The following is a 16922-nucleotide window of genomic DNA, read 5'->3' as shown; positions in this document are numbered from 1 at the left end:
CGCAAAGCTTTACATGCTCTTAATGAGGATGAGTCGATTGTGATAAAGCCTGCTGACAAGGGAGGCGCGCTAGTAATACCAGACAAAGCGACATATCGCAAATAAATTCTCAATCTACTTGGAAACCAGGAGTTCTACGCCCCCCTTTCGTGCAATCCAACTAGCCGTTTCTTCAATATGATCAAACAAATTCTGAAGTGGCAGATCAGACAATTATATCACAAAAAATTTGACTTTTTACTACAAGCACATCCCGTACAACCATATCGTTTATACAAAAAAAAAAAAAGAATAAATACATAAGAAATAAGAAGGCACCATTCCCGGGCGTCCAATTGTGGACGGCTGTCAATCTCTAACTGAAGCCATCTCTCAATATGTAGACTGGTATATAAAGCCAATCGTCTGAACATTGCCTTCATACTTTAGAGACACCTGATTTTCTGAGTAAATTGATGAATGTCCATGTATCTGACAATTACCTCTTATGCACTATGGATGTAACCAGCCTGTATACCAACATCGCCCCCGACCTAGGCTTGTCTGCCTTAGAACATTATTTAAAATCTTGTGATGTTAATGAGCGTCCAGCGACTTTCCTATGGGACTTGGCACACTGTGTGCTGACCATGAACTATTTCAAATTTTAAAATAACTTCTACCACCAGGTGAAGGGCACAGCAATGGGTTCTCCATTTGCCCTTAACTACGCAAACCTGTTCATGGGCAAGTTTGAGATGGACTTATTCCTCTGAAAATGTCTTTAACCACCGTCTAAAATGTTGGTTCCAATATATTGATGATGTCTTCTTTATCTTTAGTGGTACAGTGGAACAACTTAACCAATTTCATGAATTCCTGAACTCTAGACTTAACTCCATACGATTTACATTGGAATTTGACGTCCTTTATATCATTTCTTGATGTTCTGGTCTCTAGATCCACGGGGCAGGTCTTACAGATGTCAGTGTTTCGCAAACCCACAAACAGAACTCAAAAACACACTCAAAAAGATACCACCCTCCCTCTATGGAAAATAGCCTCCCATATAGTCAATTTTTACGTATGAGGAGAATTTGCAGCACTGAAGTAGAACTCGAAGGTCAGGCCAACATTTTGTATGACCGTTTCTTTTCCAAAGGCTATGATAAGATCAATCTGGATGCATGGTTGAATAAGGTACGCATCATAGAGCGAGATTCACTTTTCAAAAAGAAAGAAACTACTTCAGAAAAACGAATTGTCTTGTCTACAACTTTTTCATCCCTGTCGTCCGAGGTCAAGTTTATAGTCAAAAAACATTGGCATATTCTATCTAGCGACTCACAGATCGGTCAATCGTTCAAAGATCCTCCACTTTTTGCTTATAAAAGATTCCAAACTTGAGAGATACGCTGGTGAGAGCAGATTCGCATGCTCCGCCAATTGGTTTACAAATCTTGATCCTGGCAATCTCCCCTGCAGGGGTTGCGTTAATTGTAATGCAATGATCAAGGGTAATTCCTTCCTACACCAGCGGACTGGCAAATCATTCCCTGTGAGGGGGAGAATCACTTGCTGCACGACTTTTGTCATGTACCTATTGAAATGCCCATGCGGATTTTGTTATGTTGGAAAAACAAAAAGAGAATTGAGAGTAAGAATAAATCAACACAAAAGAAATATACATAATCACAACATTAAATTATCTGTAGCAAGACATTTGAATGAATCTGGGCACGACGTCTGCACCTTGAAATTTCAAGGCATGGAGGCAGTGAAAGCTCTTAAATGGGGCGGTGACAGAGAGGGCTATCTCCTTCAGCGGGAGGCCTACTGGATTTTTATGCTTCAAACAGTACACCCTAATGGTTTGAATGAAGAGCTAGTTTTGAACTGTTTTTTTATGATCTCTCTGTGTAAAGATATGTATATATTCACTGGGTTATGCACATGAGTAATGTGGAGCATATTGCTTATTGTTGTATTAGGATACAACAGGAGAGGTGGCTGAAGGGGCTGTTGCATTACCGCCTCAATCATTCGGTTTGCATTTTTGTTTAGCCTACTTGATTTGTCAACTTATTTAGTATAGTCTAAAGTACTGTGCCTTGTGTGCAAATATGTTGTGAATCTGCGCACCTGTTGTTGTCATGTGATTCACTTGCAACCCTTGACCCTTAACCCCTCTATGATAAAAAGCATCCATTCTGGTGTTCAAGCTACACACTGACGTTGGCTTGAGCCGAAACGCGGCTGTTTGTTTGTTAATAAACTGGTCTAAAGAAGCAACGAGACAACATTTTACATTTAGTCATTTAGCAGATGCTCTTATCCAGAGTGACTTACAGTAAGTACAGGGACATTCCCCCCGAGGCAAGTAGGGTGAAGTGCCTTGCCCAAGGACACAACGTCATTTTTGGCGCAGCCGGGAATCGAACTGGCGACCTTCAGATTACTAACCGCTCAGCCAACTGACTCCCTGAGACATATTTTTTCGGAAGCTTTCCTTCTAGTGCCGTCTACAGCTAGTCTAGCTAGAGTCATTTGCTAATTAAGGTATGTTGATGTGTTTAGAAACAGCATTCTACCTATGCTAGATACAGGAGACGTTAGCATTGCTGACTGTTAGTGACAAAATCACAACATGAGCATACGGTTGGAACCGCACTCTTTTCAGCAACAGCGGCTTAGCAAATCCTTCTTTAAATTGTCAGAGGTTTTCATTAGGGTTCCTCCGGTAGGAGGGAACCTATTGTTTTTGTTAGTATTCCTATTATTATTATTATTATATTTCTCCGCTAAATGACCCAACAGCTCAAAGTCCTGGACCCGATTTTTTCCAATTTGGCCCAATGATACAACAGGTCACTCATTACTCCCAGACGGCTAGTGGCCCATGTGCGCCCATAGGTGGCACTATAAAACACGCCCAAAGTCTACGTTATTTCCCCAGCGCCCCGTTACTCCAAAATGCCTGAAAATTGGTATACATGCCTTATTACCATGGGGAACAAAAAAGCCTCAAGGACCCATAAGGTCCGCCATGATAGATTTTGCTGTACTGTCCAAATTTGGTACAACCTTCAAAACCCTTTTTACTCAAACCATAGACCCAATCGACTTGAAATGTGTTCCAGATGTGTAGAATACATGTCTTTATATAGACATGGAATAAGAAATGCAATACAAAATGGATGAAAGTGTATTTATGTAAATGTACACATTGCCTCAATATCTTTGTCAATGAATCAAATATCATTTTGACTGATGGTTTTCAAACCTTATTGGGTTCAAGATGACATCACTCTGAATTACAATCAACAATTTCACCTTGGTATGTCACAATATGATTGAATTTGAGTAGTTTAAACTTTGGCTGAATCTAACAACTCTTACCACAGAAGAAACGGCTTACTTTTGTATACAGTAACGGAACATGACAATATTCAACACTGAGAATAGCTCAATGGACTGGGACAGTGACCGGCAAAGTATAAGGTTGTAGGTTTGAATCCAGCAGCAGTCTTTTAGCCTGTCTTAAATTTGAATATCTGTTTAGTTAAACAGGATGACATCATTATGAAATACCATGCGCAATTCCACTTTTGGAATGTCAACCGTTTCTTAACCTTTGTCCCAAAGCTGACCAAAGCTAATACTCTGCCCTTTCTACTCATACTTTTTCAACAGTTGGTGTGTAGCAGAGAGGATGGAGAGGCTGCCTAGTAACCTTATGCACATGATTTCAAATCCCCATTCAGCCTATTGTAGTTGGCCCTACATGAAGTAGTTTTGCTCTCTTGTTGTCCAACGCTTGACCTTATACAATGAACATTTTTATAATATTTTGCCATTTTGCGGAGGAACCCGCATCGCTGCTTGCAGCTATATTTCAAAACTGTCTTTGGTGAAATGGTTCAAGCAAATGAATAAATGAGTGTCGAACTTCACAGGGATCTTCTAATAGACAAACATCAGCCAGCCATGCCCGTCAAGTGTTTGGTTCCATGGGAAGACTTTGACTGTCAGCATTCCCTGTACAGCCTGGAACACTGCATTTACGACTGCGGCCCATTTTCAATATCCTTAGAAAAACGTTCTTCTTTCAATTCCCGTGGAAGTAGGCTACACAGAGCAGCGCACAGATAAACTAGTGTCTGCGATCTACGCGACCTCCATTTATATTCCTGGGCCAGAACACCGGTGGGCTGGTCTGTAGGTAAATGTTGGGGTGTGACAATGAGCCAAAAAAGGTGGAGCCCCGTTGGGATGTCACAGCGGTGGATTTTTTAGAAACCTATTGTTTCACAGCAGCAGTAAAAAATTGTGAGATTTGCATAGTAAAGAGGCGTCATGGACTTTGATGTTCACTGTATGTCTATTTTACACACCAAACTGTCATTTTTGACAAGGTAAAATCGGTTTTGCAATCAATCGCCCCTTTAACTCTGTAGCTTTTCAGCTTGCCGCGGGCATTCTGGGTAATGGGAGCGCTGCCGATACACAACTTTCTATTCAAATTTCCTTCGACCTACTCTGGTGTCTTTACATTTATTCATTTAGCAGACGCTTTTATCAAAAGTGACTTCCAAGAGAGGCTTTTGTAGACTTTGATATTGACTGGTGCATGCTGGGATTGCATGACGTCAACTACCCAAGCTCAGTTCACAATTCAAGGTTCCTATTCTAAACCAAAAATGGTTACGTTATTTGTCCGTGGGATGAAAGTAAATATCAGCAAAATAACCGTTAAAATAGCTAGTTTTGATAAAGTGAAGTTGTGTATTTTAACCAAGCCCCCACCCCTCGCCCCTCGGCTTGAAGCAACGGTTAGGTTTCCGACTCTTCCGGTCGTTTCTATTCTATTAACTCCAGTCAACATTTACAAAACTATCTCCCCCAATAATTTTTGTTCAATTCTCGAACCTGGCTCATACTACTAGCTTTTTCATAGAATAATTTTTCCCGATTTTGGCTAAGTTTGAAACCAATCCGAAATGGGTAAACTAGCACCCCAATTTATTTGCTTAAGTCAACAAAAGTTTCCTGCAAATGTGCTCGCGGATGCTAACTGGGCACGAGCACAAAAGTTCACACTGGCCGATAGCCGATTTACATGGAGCTGAATGAGCCATAGACTTATATTGAATGAGCACAGGGAGAACTGGCTTGAGTTGCTTGCCCTGTTGTAGCAAGTTTAGCAAATGGTTGTCACACATACATGAAATATTGTTAATATAGTTTATTCCCGTTATTTTAAAACATATTTGATTTTTCGTAAAAAGGTTCAGGAAAATATATTATATTAAGCGCGAGCATAGATTGTTGACGTCTATCTGGAGCAAAGACGAAGATTAATACTTTAACCAGTAACCACAATAGGAAATTATATTATTAGTCTTGCCTTCAGAAGCTTTTGTTAAACACACCCATTATTCTTTTTTTTATTGTGTCATCAAGCCAGACAGCTTTTGGGGGACAATGAATTAAGGTCCTCAGTGACTCTACATCTGATGGAAACGTCTTGTAGCCTATATGGTTCTGCGAATATTCCCCTTTCAAAGGCAAATGTTCAATAAAGTATATTTTAGACACAGTTCTCAAGCTTTTATTTATTACATTATTACCAAGTCTTGTTAGATCACGTTATATCTATTACTAGGCGTTTGGTTTTATAGGATGAACATATAAAACACAGGCCATATTTCTACACTGATGTTAAATTGAAGGCAGTGTGAATTTCGTGGCATTTCGTTTGAATATAAAGTTGACAGTAAGCTATGGTAAGTCTGCATTATGGAAGATTTTGGTTACCAAAATGACTTAAGCTTTCTTTGCCTGGCGAGAACAACGACGAAGCTGTTCATGTTAACAGTTTATTTCATCCGATACAATGCTTTGGAAATCATACTCGTATCACGAAGAAAAAAAGCAACACGTGATGAGTTCCATCTAGAATAGCCCTATAGCCTATTTCAAAAAAACAAGTGGAATACTATACAGAGACAGAATACATTTCCGTTAAGTTTGCATCATGTGTCTGATTCTTATCGGACTTGTACCCCATGCTGCCCATAGATTCGGCAACTGCAATGCCTTAGCTCACACGCTCGTAACCATATAAATCTATGCTCGCGTCTGGTTGTCGCAAAGTATGACGTGTACAGCTAGTTGCAAGCGTGCACAAGGTCTTGGAGCAAGGGAAAAAGAGAGCCACTGTTTAAAGCTAGACCTGAAGACACGGAAGTGGAAAGATGGCCGCGCCCGCTCTCACTTGCCTCACTGCGCCACTGACCACTTTTCATAGAAATGAATGGGGACGCCATCTTGGAAGACAAAGGTAGCTTACTCTAGTTATATTAACTATGGTTTTAACAGAACATTTTAGTGAAAATGTTGTTAATATTTGTAAAAAAAACTGTAATTTTAGTGTATTTTTAAGTAACAACATTTAGCTGTAATTCTCATGTAAAAAATTTAATTTACAGTTTGCCATTGTCTTTCTATTTGTATTACCTGTAATTCTGAAATACAGAAAAAAACAAGTATAATTTACAGAAAAAGTACGGTAAGTGTAGTGGTAGGGTGTTGTTGCTAAGTCATGTTCGCTCCTCATAAGTTTAGTTTCTTTAGTGATATTTGTTTAGATGATTTTAACACCATCTATGTTATCTAACACACTATTTATGCTATGTAACACAAATCGATATATTTACTTTACGTAAAAATACAGTAATTTAACAATATTGAATAATTCTGATTGCAATTTCAGCAGTTTTTTGTCTCATATCCAAACAGACAAAAGGGGACAGCTTTGTAATGATTTACAGTTTAGAAACATGGATCAAGAAACAAGGAAGACAGGTTAGGAAGAAAAGAGGCAGGGAGAGGGAGAATGCGTGGAGGACAAGTGAGAGGAAACCAAGAGCAGTGGTCTCTGATGAGATTAGGACCACAATTATGTCCAAATACAGGAGAGGGAGAACTATAACCCTCAAAGTACTGTACAGCTTGAGTGATTACACTATACATGTTTTTTGGGGGTATTTACTATTGCAATTGCATTATCATTGATCATTTAGAATTGTGTTTCAATTTTGTATTTTTAAATAGTAGGTCAATTGCTACATATACAGTAAAGATATGGAAAACAAAGGATACTGAAGCAAATTGCTGCATTTTTTATTCATTCTTGTACATACTTTTGTAGTCAAATTTAAAAGGTGTTATTTCTGTTACATGATGAAATCCTGATTCATGTGAAAAATGATTCAAACTTCACAGATAAAAGTTCATACGTTTTGTAATGCTCCCTGTTGTTAGTGTTAAGTCAGTGTGTTATGAGTGACAATGTATGCTTCTGAGCAAGGGCGTAATTATATGGGGGGACAGGGGGACTTGTCCCTCCCAATATTTAAAGAAGGACAATTTGTCCCCCCCAATATTTGTTCAAACTGTATGATTATGCAGGCAATATCGATGACTGCTAGCCTACGTCTTTCTTTCCAGCTCCGAAAATATCCAATCCCGGCCAGGTCATTTCCCAAACCCATTCGACTTGCCTTAAACTATACATTAACAAAACCTATTTTTCCTGAAATATATGTCATGTTTTCTCTATAGCTCATACGTCAATGAGTGAGTTAGCAGCGCAACATCAGACAGACATTTGGCAAATATTTATGTATGGTAAATATCCAGTATTTGGCTAACATAATCCCTGAGATAAGGACAAGGTGATTTACACTATAATTTTGAGAGAATTGTAGAATTAGTGCAAATTTTGATTGCAATACTATACAGCTTGTATGGGACCTTTGACAAGCTAGCCGACAGCAACCTATACAGGCTAGCATGTAGCCTGGCTTTACAGCAAACTGGGATAGCAGTCATGCAGTGACAGGCTAGTCAAACGTACCAATGCTTTGACAGCGTTTTGGGCTATGTTCCTGTTCTCTGAATTGGGCTATCTTGCAAGTTATTTTGGACTAATTTGTTCTTTCTCCCTTCATAATTTTCATCCCTATGGAATTGCGTTGCTGTTGTATTTTGCGGTATAGGGGTCAAAAATGAACGAGACTTCAGCAGCTAAACGTCCGTTATTTCTTTTGAAAAAAAAAAAAAAAAGTATGTTTCTGGAGATGTTAGACATTATTAACAGAGTAGTAGTTCATTTAACATGTTTTAAGGTACAGGACACCAGACTGACATTAATAGCTCTTAACTGACATTGTGAGTGAATGTTTATGGGTAAGATGGGGTAATAAGCCCAACACAGAAAGTCCCACAGCTGTCCGCCCCAATGTTTGATTGACTATTTCGCCCTTGCTTCTGAGTGAGAATTTTTGCCAGTGTTGTGGTGTAACAAGCTTATTTTGAGACGTATATAGTGTTTTGGTGGTTTGAGTTAGTTTTGGAGGAGTTTGGCTCTCCTGCATGTTGTTAATGCAGACTGTGTGAAGAGTTTTGAAAAAGTGACTTCAGTTTTGACCAATGCATCTAAGCAATCGAAAAAAACCTTATGTGTTTACTGTAATCTTGAGTCTAGTAACTTCTACTTCTTCCTTCAAGATATCCATTTCACACCTTTGGTAGGTTCATATCTTTGGTAGGTGTGAAGGAAGGAGGGGGGAGTTGATAACCCAGCTTCCCCCAATCAACTTCAGAGACAGGACTCCTCCTAACTCTGAACTGTATAGAAGTCTAAGATGACAATCAATCTCTGAGTCCAGCGTTATCAACAATGGTGTGGTAAATGCCATCAGGATTGGCATTCCAAAAGATCTTGCCAAGCTCCTCCTGGTTCAACAAGACTAGTGATTGGCCTGAACGATTTTGAATGATTCTGAACCTGAACGATTCTGCAGAAGAAGTACCCAAACCACTATTCTAATTGCGACCTGACTGAAATCATGCAGACATGTCTCACGATCCCTGCAGCACAGCAGCACTATGACTTTGGATCTTCTTTAAATTGGCCTTTGGCGTGAACAGACGCTGACACCTTTTGTGTCATATGAACGCTTTTAAATTTAAAGATGTGGTTGTGGCCAACTTAGGTGTCATATTATGCTTGAAAAAGGAGGGCAGCACCTGTCCTTTTGGTTTGACACTTTAAAGCACATAGTATCACCAGTGGGGGGAACCGATGCCTTCTTTCTCGTAAGGGTCATGTGCATACCAAGAAGCATGATAATCTCTTGAGATCTCTCCTCACTCAGATTGGGGAGGCAGAGGTGCCAGCAGCAGGGAGCTTTGGCATGACACTGGCCGAGGCAGACAAAACAATAATTGTACCCATCTCTACTGCCATCCATTTGACGGCACCGGTTGTGGGCCTTTAGGGCCTTGTGGGACAATTATCCTCCTTATTTTCATGCAAGCAAAGGACTGGAGGGTTGTCCTATCAGGAAAATCTTGCAGCTTCATTATATTCAGTATTTTTACTTTGATTTTGAGTTTATAGGAAAATTGCATAGGAAAATGAGCAGCAGGCTGGCAACCTCTTATATAGGGAACGTGTGATGGATACAGTTAAGCTTCAGTTGACTGGCTGCGTATACGCAAAGAGGTAAACCATAAAGAGCAGAGCTCCCCTATGGGGCGGAGCTCCACGAAAGAGCAAACAATTGCTTGTAGCTCAATGACACAGTGGTGAAATGTACGTGCAATTAGCATAGAATTGGCAATATAGCAATATCGCAATATAGCCTACTGTGGATCCTCACCTGGGTGACCATGAGGAACTGGTAGGCCTGTCTAAGGCATTTTAAAAGCTTGGGGTTGTTCTGGGCTCCTGCCTAAAAGAAAACACATGCTTCAACAACCAAAAATATGCATGAAATAGTTAGCGCTAGGCTATATTAAAAACAATTTAAAAACAAATACACTATCAATTGCCATTGTAAATGTATAAAGTAAATTCAATGGTGGAGTCTATTTTTGATTTGTCTTAAAGAGGTCAAGTTGATATCAATACATCACCTCTAAGAAGGCCTGTACTGCAAAAGTTGTGTCCCATAGCTGTGATCCATTGGTTCCCTTTACAACATCATGCAAATAAGGGTGAGACATACAAAAAGGGTGAGTATACTGGAAGAATGTGGCAAAGTGTTTGCATGTCAAATAAACAAAATCAATAAAGATTTGACTATGATTTAATAATTGCATACCTGCATTTTCATGCCATCCAAACCCAACCTAAACAATTGAAGGCCATTTGTTAGTTTGTGAGTTCTTAACAGTAAAATTCAGCAGAATTTGTTTAAGTTCCGTTTTCAAACATGTACATTGTTTAAAGAGTTTAATGGAGTAGAGACTGATTTTGATTGACCACAGGTCGACATATCACCTCCCATGTGTAAATAATTTCGCTTTCGAGGGTTATGACCACATACATGGCTTGATGAATCTGGAAAATACATACCCACAATTGGATGTAGTTCAGGCTTTTCACCTTGTTACCGTTATCTCTGAGCTTGCCTGCACACTATCCAGCACACATCTAAAGGCCGCCTCACACAAGTGGAGGGGGGGGTTGTAGTATTTTTTTTTTGAATAGGTCTATATAAAATAGTTTCTGCCTAGGTAGGTCTATTTCTTTATATATATATATATATATATATATATATATATATCCCTGCCAGTTCCCTGTAATTATTTGATGTGTGTAGCATTGCCTCAAAAATAGAAGTGAAGCGATATTTTGCCAGGCAACACAGCAACACACCGCGGCTGTGTGTTCTGTCCCATTCACTAATGGTAGCGATATGTGTGTCTGTGTTGGTTGCCTGCAAATTGCCTGTCGTATGTGGTGGCCATAAGGTAACAGTGTTGTTATATCACAAGGTAACCAGACTACATTGACCAGATGTCGGGTGTATCAGTTTTGTCTTACACTGTGGGGTTGTAACTACCATTATGTATTTCAGATTATGCACACCTCAGCTGCAGTCCCATTCATAATATCATGTGGGAATTACTTTTGGAATGACTGACCAGAGGTAGTCTGGAATTCTGGCCACATGCTCTTGGAAGGCAGAGGAAAATGGTCCGTCCACATGCCAGCGCACAAGCATGTTGATGACCTTGGAGATCTAAGGGGGAGACAACAAGGTCAATCATGGTGTAGGGGGTTCAATATTGGCCAAACAAGCAAAACTAATTCCCCTTTGTTTTAAAGGAAGATGGGAAACTGAACAGTGTATTAGCATGAACCAAATAATGACAATGCAAATAGAATTACAGTTATTTGACTCTATGGGTTAAATCGGAGCAAGAATGTTCAAAGTAAGGTTAAATGAAATATGCCTTTAATAACATTTTAAATGAATGAAATTAATTACAAGGCAAAGATGTTACACAAAATGAAAGTTAACTCTTACCTACGCTACCATGATTATTGTAAATCAGAGAGACAGCAAGAGCTGAGCAAGGAGAAAGGACAAGACAGAACTGAGGAAAAAGGTCTCAGGGGATGAAGAATTCACAGGACAATGCAGTACAATTCCTTTTATACACAAGACCAACCAATCAGATCAAATCTTTACACAATGGGGTGTTAGAGCCATCAAGTAGACAGTCCGGCAGAGATTTTCCTGCATAAAGAAAACGTTGCCGTGTGCCAAAGCCGTTTTCCCGAGCGCCTATGACAATTCCTGAGCATCCAAGGCAAAAAAAAGTCAGCGATGAAGAAAAAAAGCTGTGTTCATCACGGGTGCAATGCATGTCAGCGAATATGTTCTCAATAGTATGTTTCAAGTAGGCTACAGCCGAACCCTCGTTCTGTTTTGATCAATAGTAATCGAGTTGATAAATGTTTCTTCTTGTCTGATCAATACCCAACTGTGAGGTGCAAGAATGGACACAGCGGCCACTAAACTGTCGTTCCGCTGCGAGGGCCAGCCCGACCTGCACAAATACACCTGTACAACTGCAAATGACATTTCCACTCAAAATGCTGACAAAAGTTTGATTCACGATTTCCAAAGCAGCCTCCATTGGTATTCTTAAAATGGAATGCTACTATATAGTGTAGGCTTGAAGAAAATATAAGGAAATTGCAAAACACCTGGGAAAAAATACATTGATTAGAAAATATTTAAAAAGTTATATAACTTCTATTGGAGCCGTCATTGCAATTAACCACTCTTCCAGTGCATGTCCGCGAATATGTTTAATAGTATTTTTCAAGTACAGCCGAACCCTCGTTCTGTTTTGATCAATAGTAATCAAGGGTGTAGGTTTGGTCTCAGCTTTGGTAGGGACACTGCCCCCCTCCCGTCCTTCCGTTGCGAGGCCAGTCCGACATGCACGAATAAAAATGAATAGTAATAATAGATCAACTTGAATTTCATAATTTGTGTGTTCCATTTCTGACCACTGGTTAGTTCTACATTCTATTGGTATACATGTCAGTAGTAGCATATACACTGCCTCGCCAAAAAAAAGGTCACACTAATATTTAGTTGGACTGCCTTTAGCTTTGATTACGGCACGCATTAGCTGTGGCATTGTTTCGATAAGCTTCTACAATGTCACAAGATTTATTTCCATACAGTGTTGCATTAATCCCTCACCAAGATCTTGTATTGATTATGGTAGGGTCTGACCACTGTGCAAAGCCTTCTCCAGCACATCCCAAAGATTCTCAATAGGGTTAAGGTCTGGACTGGATTGGTGGCCAATCCATGTGAGAAAATGATGTATCATGCTCCCTGAACCACTCTTTCACAATTTGAGCTTGATGAATCCTGGCATTGTCATCTTGGAATATGCCTGTGCCATTAGGGAACAAAAATAAATAGATGGAATTACCTGGTCATTCATTCTTTGAGCACATACTGTTGCTGAACCGAGACCTGACCAACTGCAGCAACCCCAGATCATAGCACTGCCCCCACAGGCTCGTACAGTGGACATTAGGCATTTTGGGTGCATCACTTAATCTGCCTCTCTTCTTACCCTGATGCGCCCATCACTCTGGAACAGGGTGAATCTAGACTCATCAGACCACATGACCTTCTTCCATTGCTCCAGAGTCCAGTCTTTATGCTCCCTAGTAAATTGAAGCCTATTTGCTTAGTTAAAACCAGGTGGCAACTTTCTTTGGGCCAGGCAGTGTATATGTAAAGAGGTAAACCTTGATAATCTTTGAACCATACATGATAGCACCATGGGGCTTGGACTATCGTCAATCTATTAGCCTATCTATTTTAATCTAAAGTGGAAGCAAAATGATTCCTCAAGCAAAGCCTCCATTATTTATGAAATGGTAAAAAAAAAATACATAGATGTCTGCTAATAAGGTGACACAGTAACACAGAATTATTATTTTTTTGAGCACCGAAGACCCATTTTGACCCAGGAAAAACCCTGGACACCCACCCTTACAATCCTCACTCTCGGACACAAAAGCACAGGCAAAAGCTGCAGTGTTCATTGTGTGATAACCTGCACCCATAGGAGAGAGGAACTTGATTGCAGACAGGTCAGAATTGAGATTCTAATGATCATGGCTGTTTGCTCAGAGGATCACTTGTGGACCATGGCTATTGCTCAGAGGATCACTCGGAAGAACCATTGTATGCAGACGTGCCCTTGGTTAGCATATTCCTACTACTTAAGTCCTTGTCCTGTTGCAGCAGAACACACTTGAAGCACAGCACTTGGTTAACAATGAAAATTGTAAAGTTTGGGGTGGTCTGAGGTCTGACAGAGTCGGATTTAATTAAAATGGAAACTAGTGAGACAGTGTCCTCAAAAGAAATAGGTGAACAGTCCTCCTTTTTGATAGATGAGAGGTAAACTAGGGCTGTCCCCACTCAGTCGACTAGTCAATTTTCTGGTCGATGCTCTTGGTCAACTAAGATTTTTTTTGTCAAGCTGCCATATGGCAGTGTGAGATCTGATTCCCGCTTCTATCACCTGTGCTGAATTAATGAAATGTTCTACAGAAATAGTAAATTATATTATTTAAGACAAATAAAGTAACTCTAAAAATATATAATTTAAACGAAAAGGTTTTCCGTTTCGTCAATCTGCGCTTTGTTTTGGTTTGGTATTTTGCACACGGCACGAGCACAATTGGCTGCAGAACTACAAACTCTGCCATAGCCTACTTTGTCGGTGTTATTAGTCAAAACGGCAAATAAATCTGTGGTATGGCAGCATTTCTTTAAAGTACATTTACATTTACAAAGTACCGGGTGACTCGAAAAAATGTTGAATGCCAACTCTGCCAATAAATGTTTTATTTTTCATAGTTCAACGTTGAATATGCTGTAGCCTACCACCTGAAAAACATAAGTTGGCCTAGCCCTACTTCGCTCATGCTAACGCACTGGGTTGAAAAATGAATATGCCTATTATAAGAATCACATCCAAATCGAATTACATTATCTTCTCTGGCCAAGACAACAAAATCTTTCTCTGTTGCACCGTTCCCCACTCAGCTTCTAGTAACTTCGCATGCTGCAAGTTTTCAGGCAGTGATAAGCGCGCTCTGACGATTTGCATGTTAAACAAACAATATTTTTTATTTGTAGTATATCGTAAGAGATACTAAATACCATCGGCATTCAGTTACAATAGGACTGGTGATACGAGTCTTATTATCAGTAGGCTATTAGCGGCTGAATCTGCAATGTCCAGCAGCCCTTGAGTCAGATTGCGAAAATGTTTGTACGTTTTTTGGGGGGTGAAAAAAAAAAAGCATTTCAAATTTCAATTAATCGATTTTCAGACGTCTTAGTTGAGTCTTGGTCAACCAAAGAAAATCTTACTCGGGGACAGCCCTAAGGTACACAAACATAATTTAAACAGCAGCAATAAAATAAAATGAAAGTTCTACCAATCTACATTTACAGGTCAGGAACCATTGTGAGTTTAGCTAAAACCTAGAACATTTATCATCAACTCTATAAAACACACAAAAGGTACACACTGATCCACAATACCCAATACTCATCCACACAAACCAACATAGGAACCCATGGATGGACAAACCATATGCACTGTGCATATGCAACAGGAACTGGCGCAGCAACAAATAAACTGACCACAACTGGATCTTTGAACTGCATCAAAGACTAAACACAGGGGTAATACCAGAGGCGTTGTTAAAAAGCGCTACTGGGGCACAGGCCCCTATTCATATCCCTTTTTTTTCTTTCAAGCTTGCTGCGCACAATGCACTGCTAGGCTATTCTTAGCCTACCTCAATTCTGACTTGTGTGCGGAGTCCGACACCTGGACTTGTGTGTGCGTGCTGCTGTGGCTATTTGGCAAGCTCACGCGCTGACATGGAATTCTGCGTGCATCTGTTTGTGTTTTCGGTTAAACAATTTCACAAGCACTGATTTGGATACTGCCTTTATTTTTTCTGGGATTATCAATCTAAATGAATGCACTGACTAATAAAGTAAATTGTTCAAACTCAAACTTTAGATTTTACTGGGGCACAGTAGATTTATACTGGGGCACGTGCCCCAGTAAAAAGGGTCTAACAACGCCCCTGGGTAGTACAGTAGGAATGTAGCAATCTCACAATTTATTCCTGAATTAAGATGAATTAAGTAAATGTAAGAGATAGAATGCACGTCTTAGGTCAAATGTATTTTTGCCCAATGTATCCCCAGTGTTTGCTGCAGGTAAAATAGAGGAGGCCTACCCTTTCCCAGGGGGCTATTTGTTGTAGCTCGCTAAGGGGTTTAGCGAGCTAATTTTCAGGCGAAGATAAAAAACACCCCTCTTTTTAGTTTGTGGATGCAACTTTCGATAAATCACCACAGTTACATATCAATTAGCACTAACTTACTCCAGAGCAGGCTAAGGTAAGTGTGGCTGGATAAGCTTGTCACACCCCCGTAAAAAAAACATGGCAGCTCCCTTTTTGAGAGACCCAGTTGACCAAGGAGCTAATCTAGTTCGATTAGCTTTCCATACCAATAGTTCTTTGCAATCGCCAAGATCCTTTATTTCACACGGATGAGTTCTTGTTTGACCGATATCGAATCAGCCGACAAGAACTCATTTATTTGCAAGACCTTCTCGGGCCGTACATTGCAAATATCACACGCTGCAGCAAGCTTTATGCTATGAACTTATGCTGCTGTATGTGAATATGTAACGCTATGTTTTAGGATATGTCTTGTCTTATCTGTTGTGCCTGTGCTTTTTATATGTTTCACTGTGGGAGAGTGGGAAACGTCATATCGATTCCTTTTTATGTCTTGACATGTGAAGAAATTGACAATAAAGCTACTTGAAACTTTAACTGTGCTTCAGACTCTCTGCATAGCCTTGATGTTTTTAGCGTCCGGTACATTTTTATACAGGCGATGCAGAAAACATTGGCAAAGCCGCAGCATGCGTTCCTGTACTTGGCGCTTAACCAGCTGATTAATCAATTCATCATATTCCCTGGCCATGTCCCAGTCAATTATATCAAAGAGGGTTTTACACATAGGCCTACATGCATATACACATATATCACATGATATAAGCGCTTTCAGTACATATATCATCATAAGTGTCTATGAATTAGTATCAACTAGATATTCTTTGGCCTTGTTTCAACTACTTATTCTTATTAGAGTTTAGATTATTTTTGCTAGTAAGATCTCATTCGATGATTAATTGGGGTGTGCTTGCCTTCGGTGAGTACAAACCATTGTTATCTCACATATATATTATTGTGAGAATGCTGTTAAGCATTCCTGTTTCTCTTTCTTCTTATTATTATTCCATATTCTTAGTTCTTCCGCCGTTTATTGTCCTTTAACTAGTCCTGCATACTTTCACCGATTCCTACAATTTTGGAATCAAAACGTTCAGCTCCTTCAGGAGGTGTTGGCTATGACTTTTGGTATTTCTCACTTTTATACTTCTTAAAGAATTAAGGTTTTTGTGCAAATTATTATCCCATTACAAGTAATGGT

The 16922-nt window shown here is 39.7% G+C and overlaps 1 protein-coding gene across 6 annotated transcripts in view; it reads right to left on the bottom strand.

The window, feature by feature from the left end:
* lss (lanosterol synthase (2,3-oxidosqualene-lanosterol cyclase)) overlaps nt 1-16922 on the bottom strand; it is a 139135-nt gene that overhangs the window by 33322 nt on the left and 88891 nt on the right. For all 6 annotated transcript variants that reach the window (XR_014741562.1, XR_014741561.1, XM_084688225.1 and 3 more), the window contains 4 exons: nt 10981-11078; nt 10155-10182; nt 9967-10023; nt 9711-9782 (listed from right to left, as the gene is read on the bottom strand). Coding sequence is in view for 4 of the 6 variants with exons in the window: in XM_084688225.1 (XP_084544351.1) it covers nt 9711-9782; nt 9967-10023; nt 10155-10182; nt 10981-11078 (255 nt within the window). In the remaining 2 variants the exon portion in view is untranslated. The remainder of the gene's footprint in view (nt 1-9710; nt 9783-9966; nt 10024-10154; nt 10183-10980; nt 11079-16922) is intronic.

This window comes from Hypomesus nipponensis, chromosome 23, assembly GCF_054491055.1.
Source record: "Hypomesus nipponensis isolate SF chromosome 23, ASM5449105v1, whole genome shotgun sequence".
NCBI lineage: Eukaryota > Metazoa > Chordata > Actinopteri > Osmeriformes > Osmeridae > Hypomesus > Hypomesus nipponensis.
Note: the sequence above shows the minus strand (reverse complement) of the source record. Positions and strands in the feature narration are given on the sequence as shown.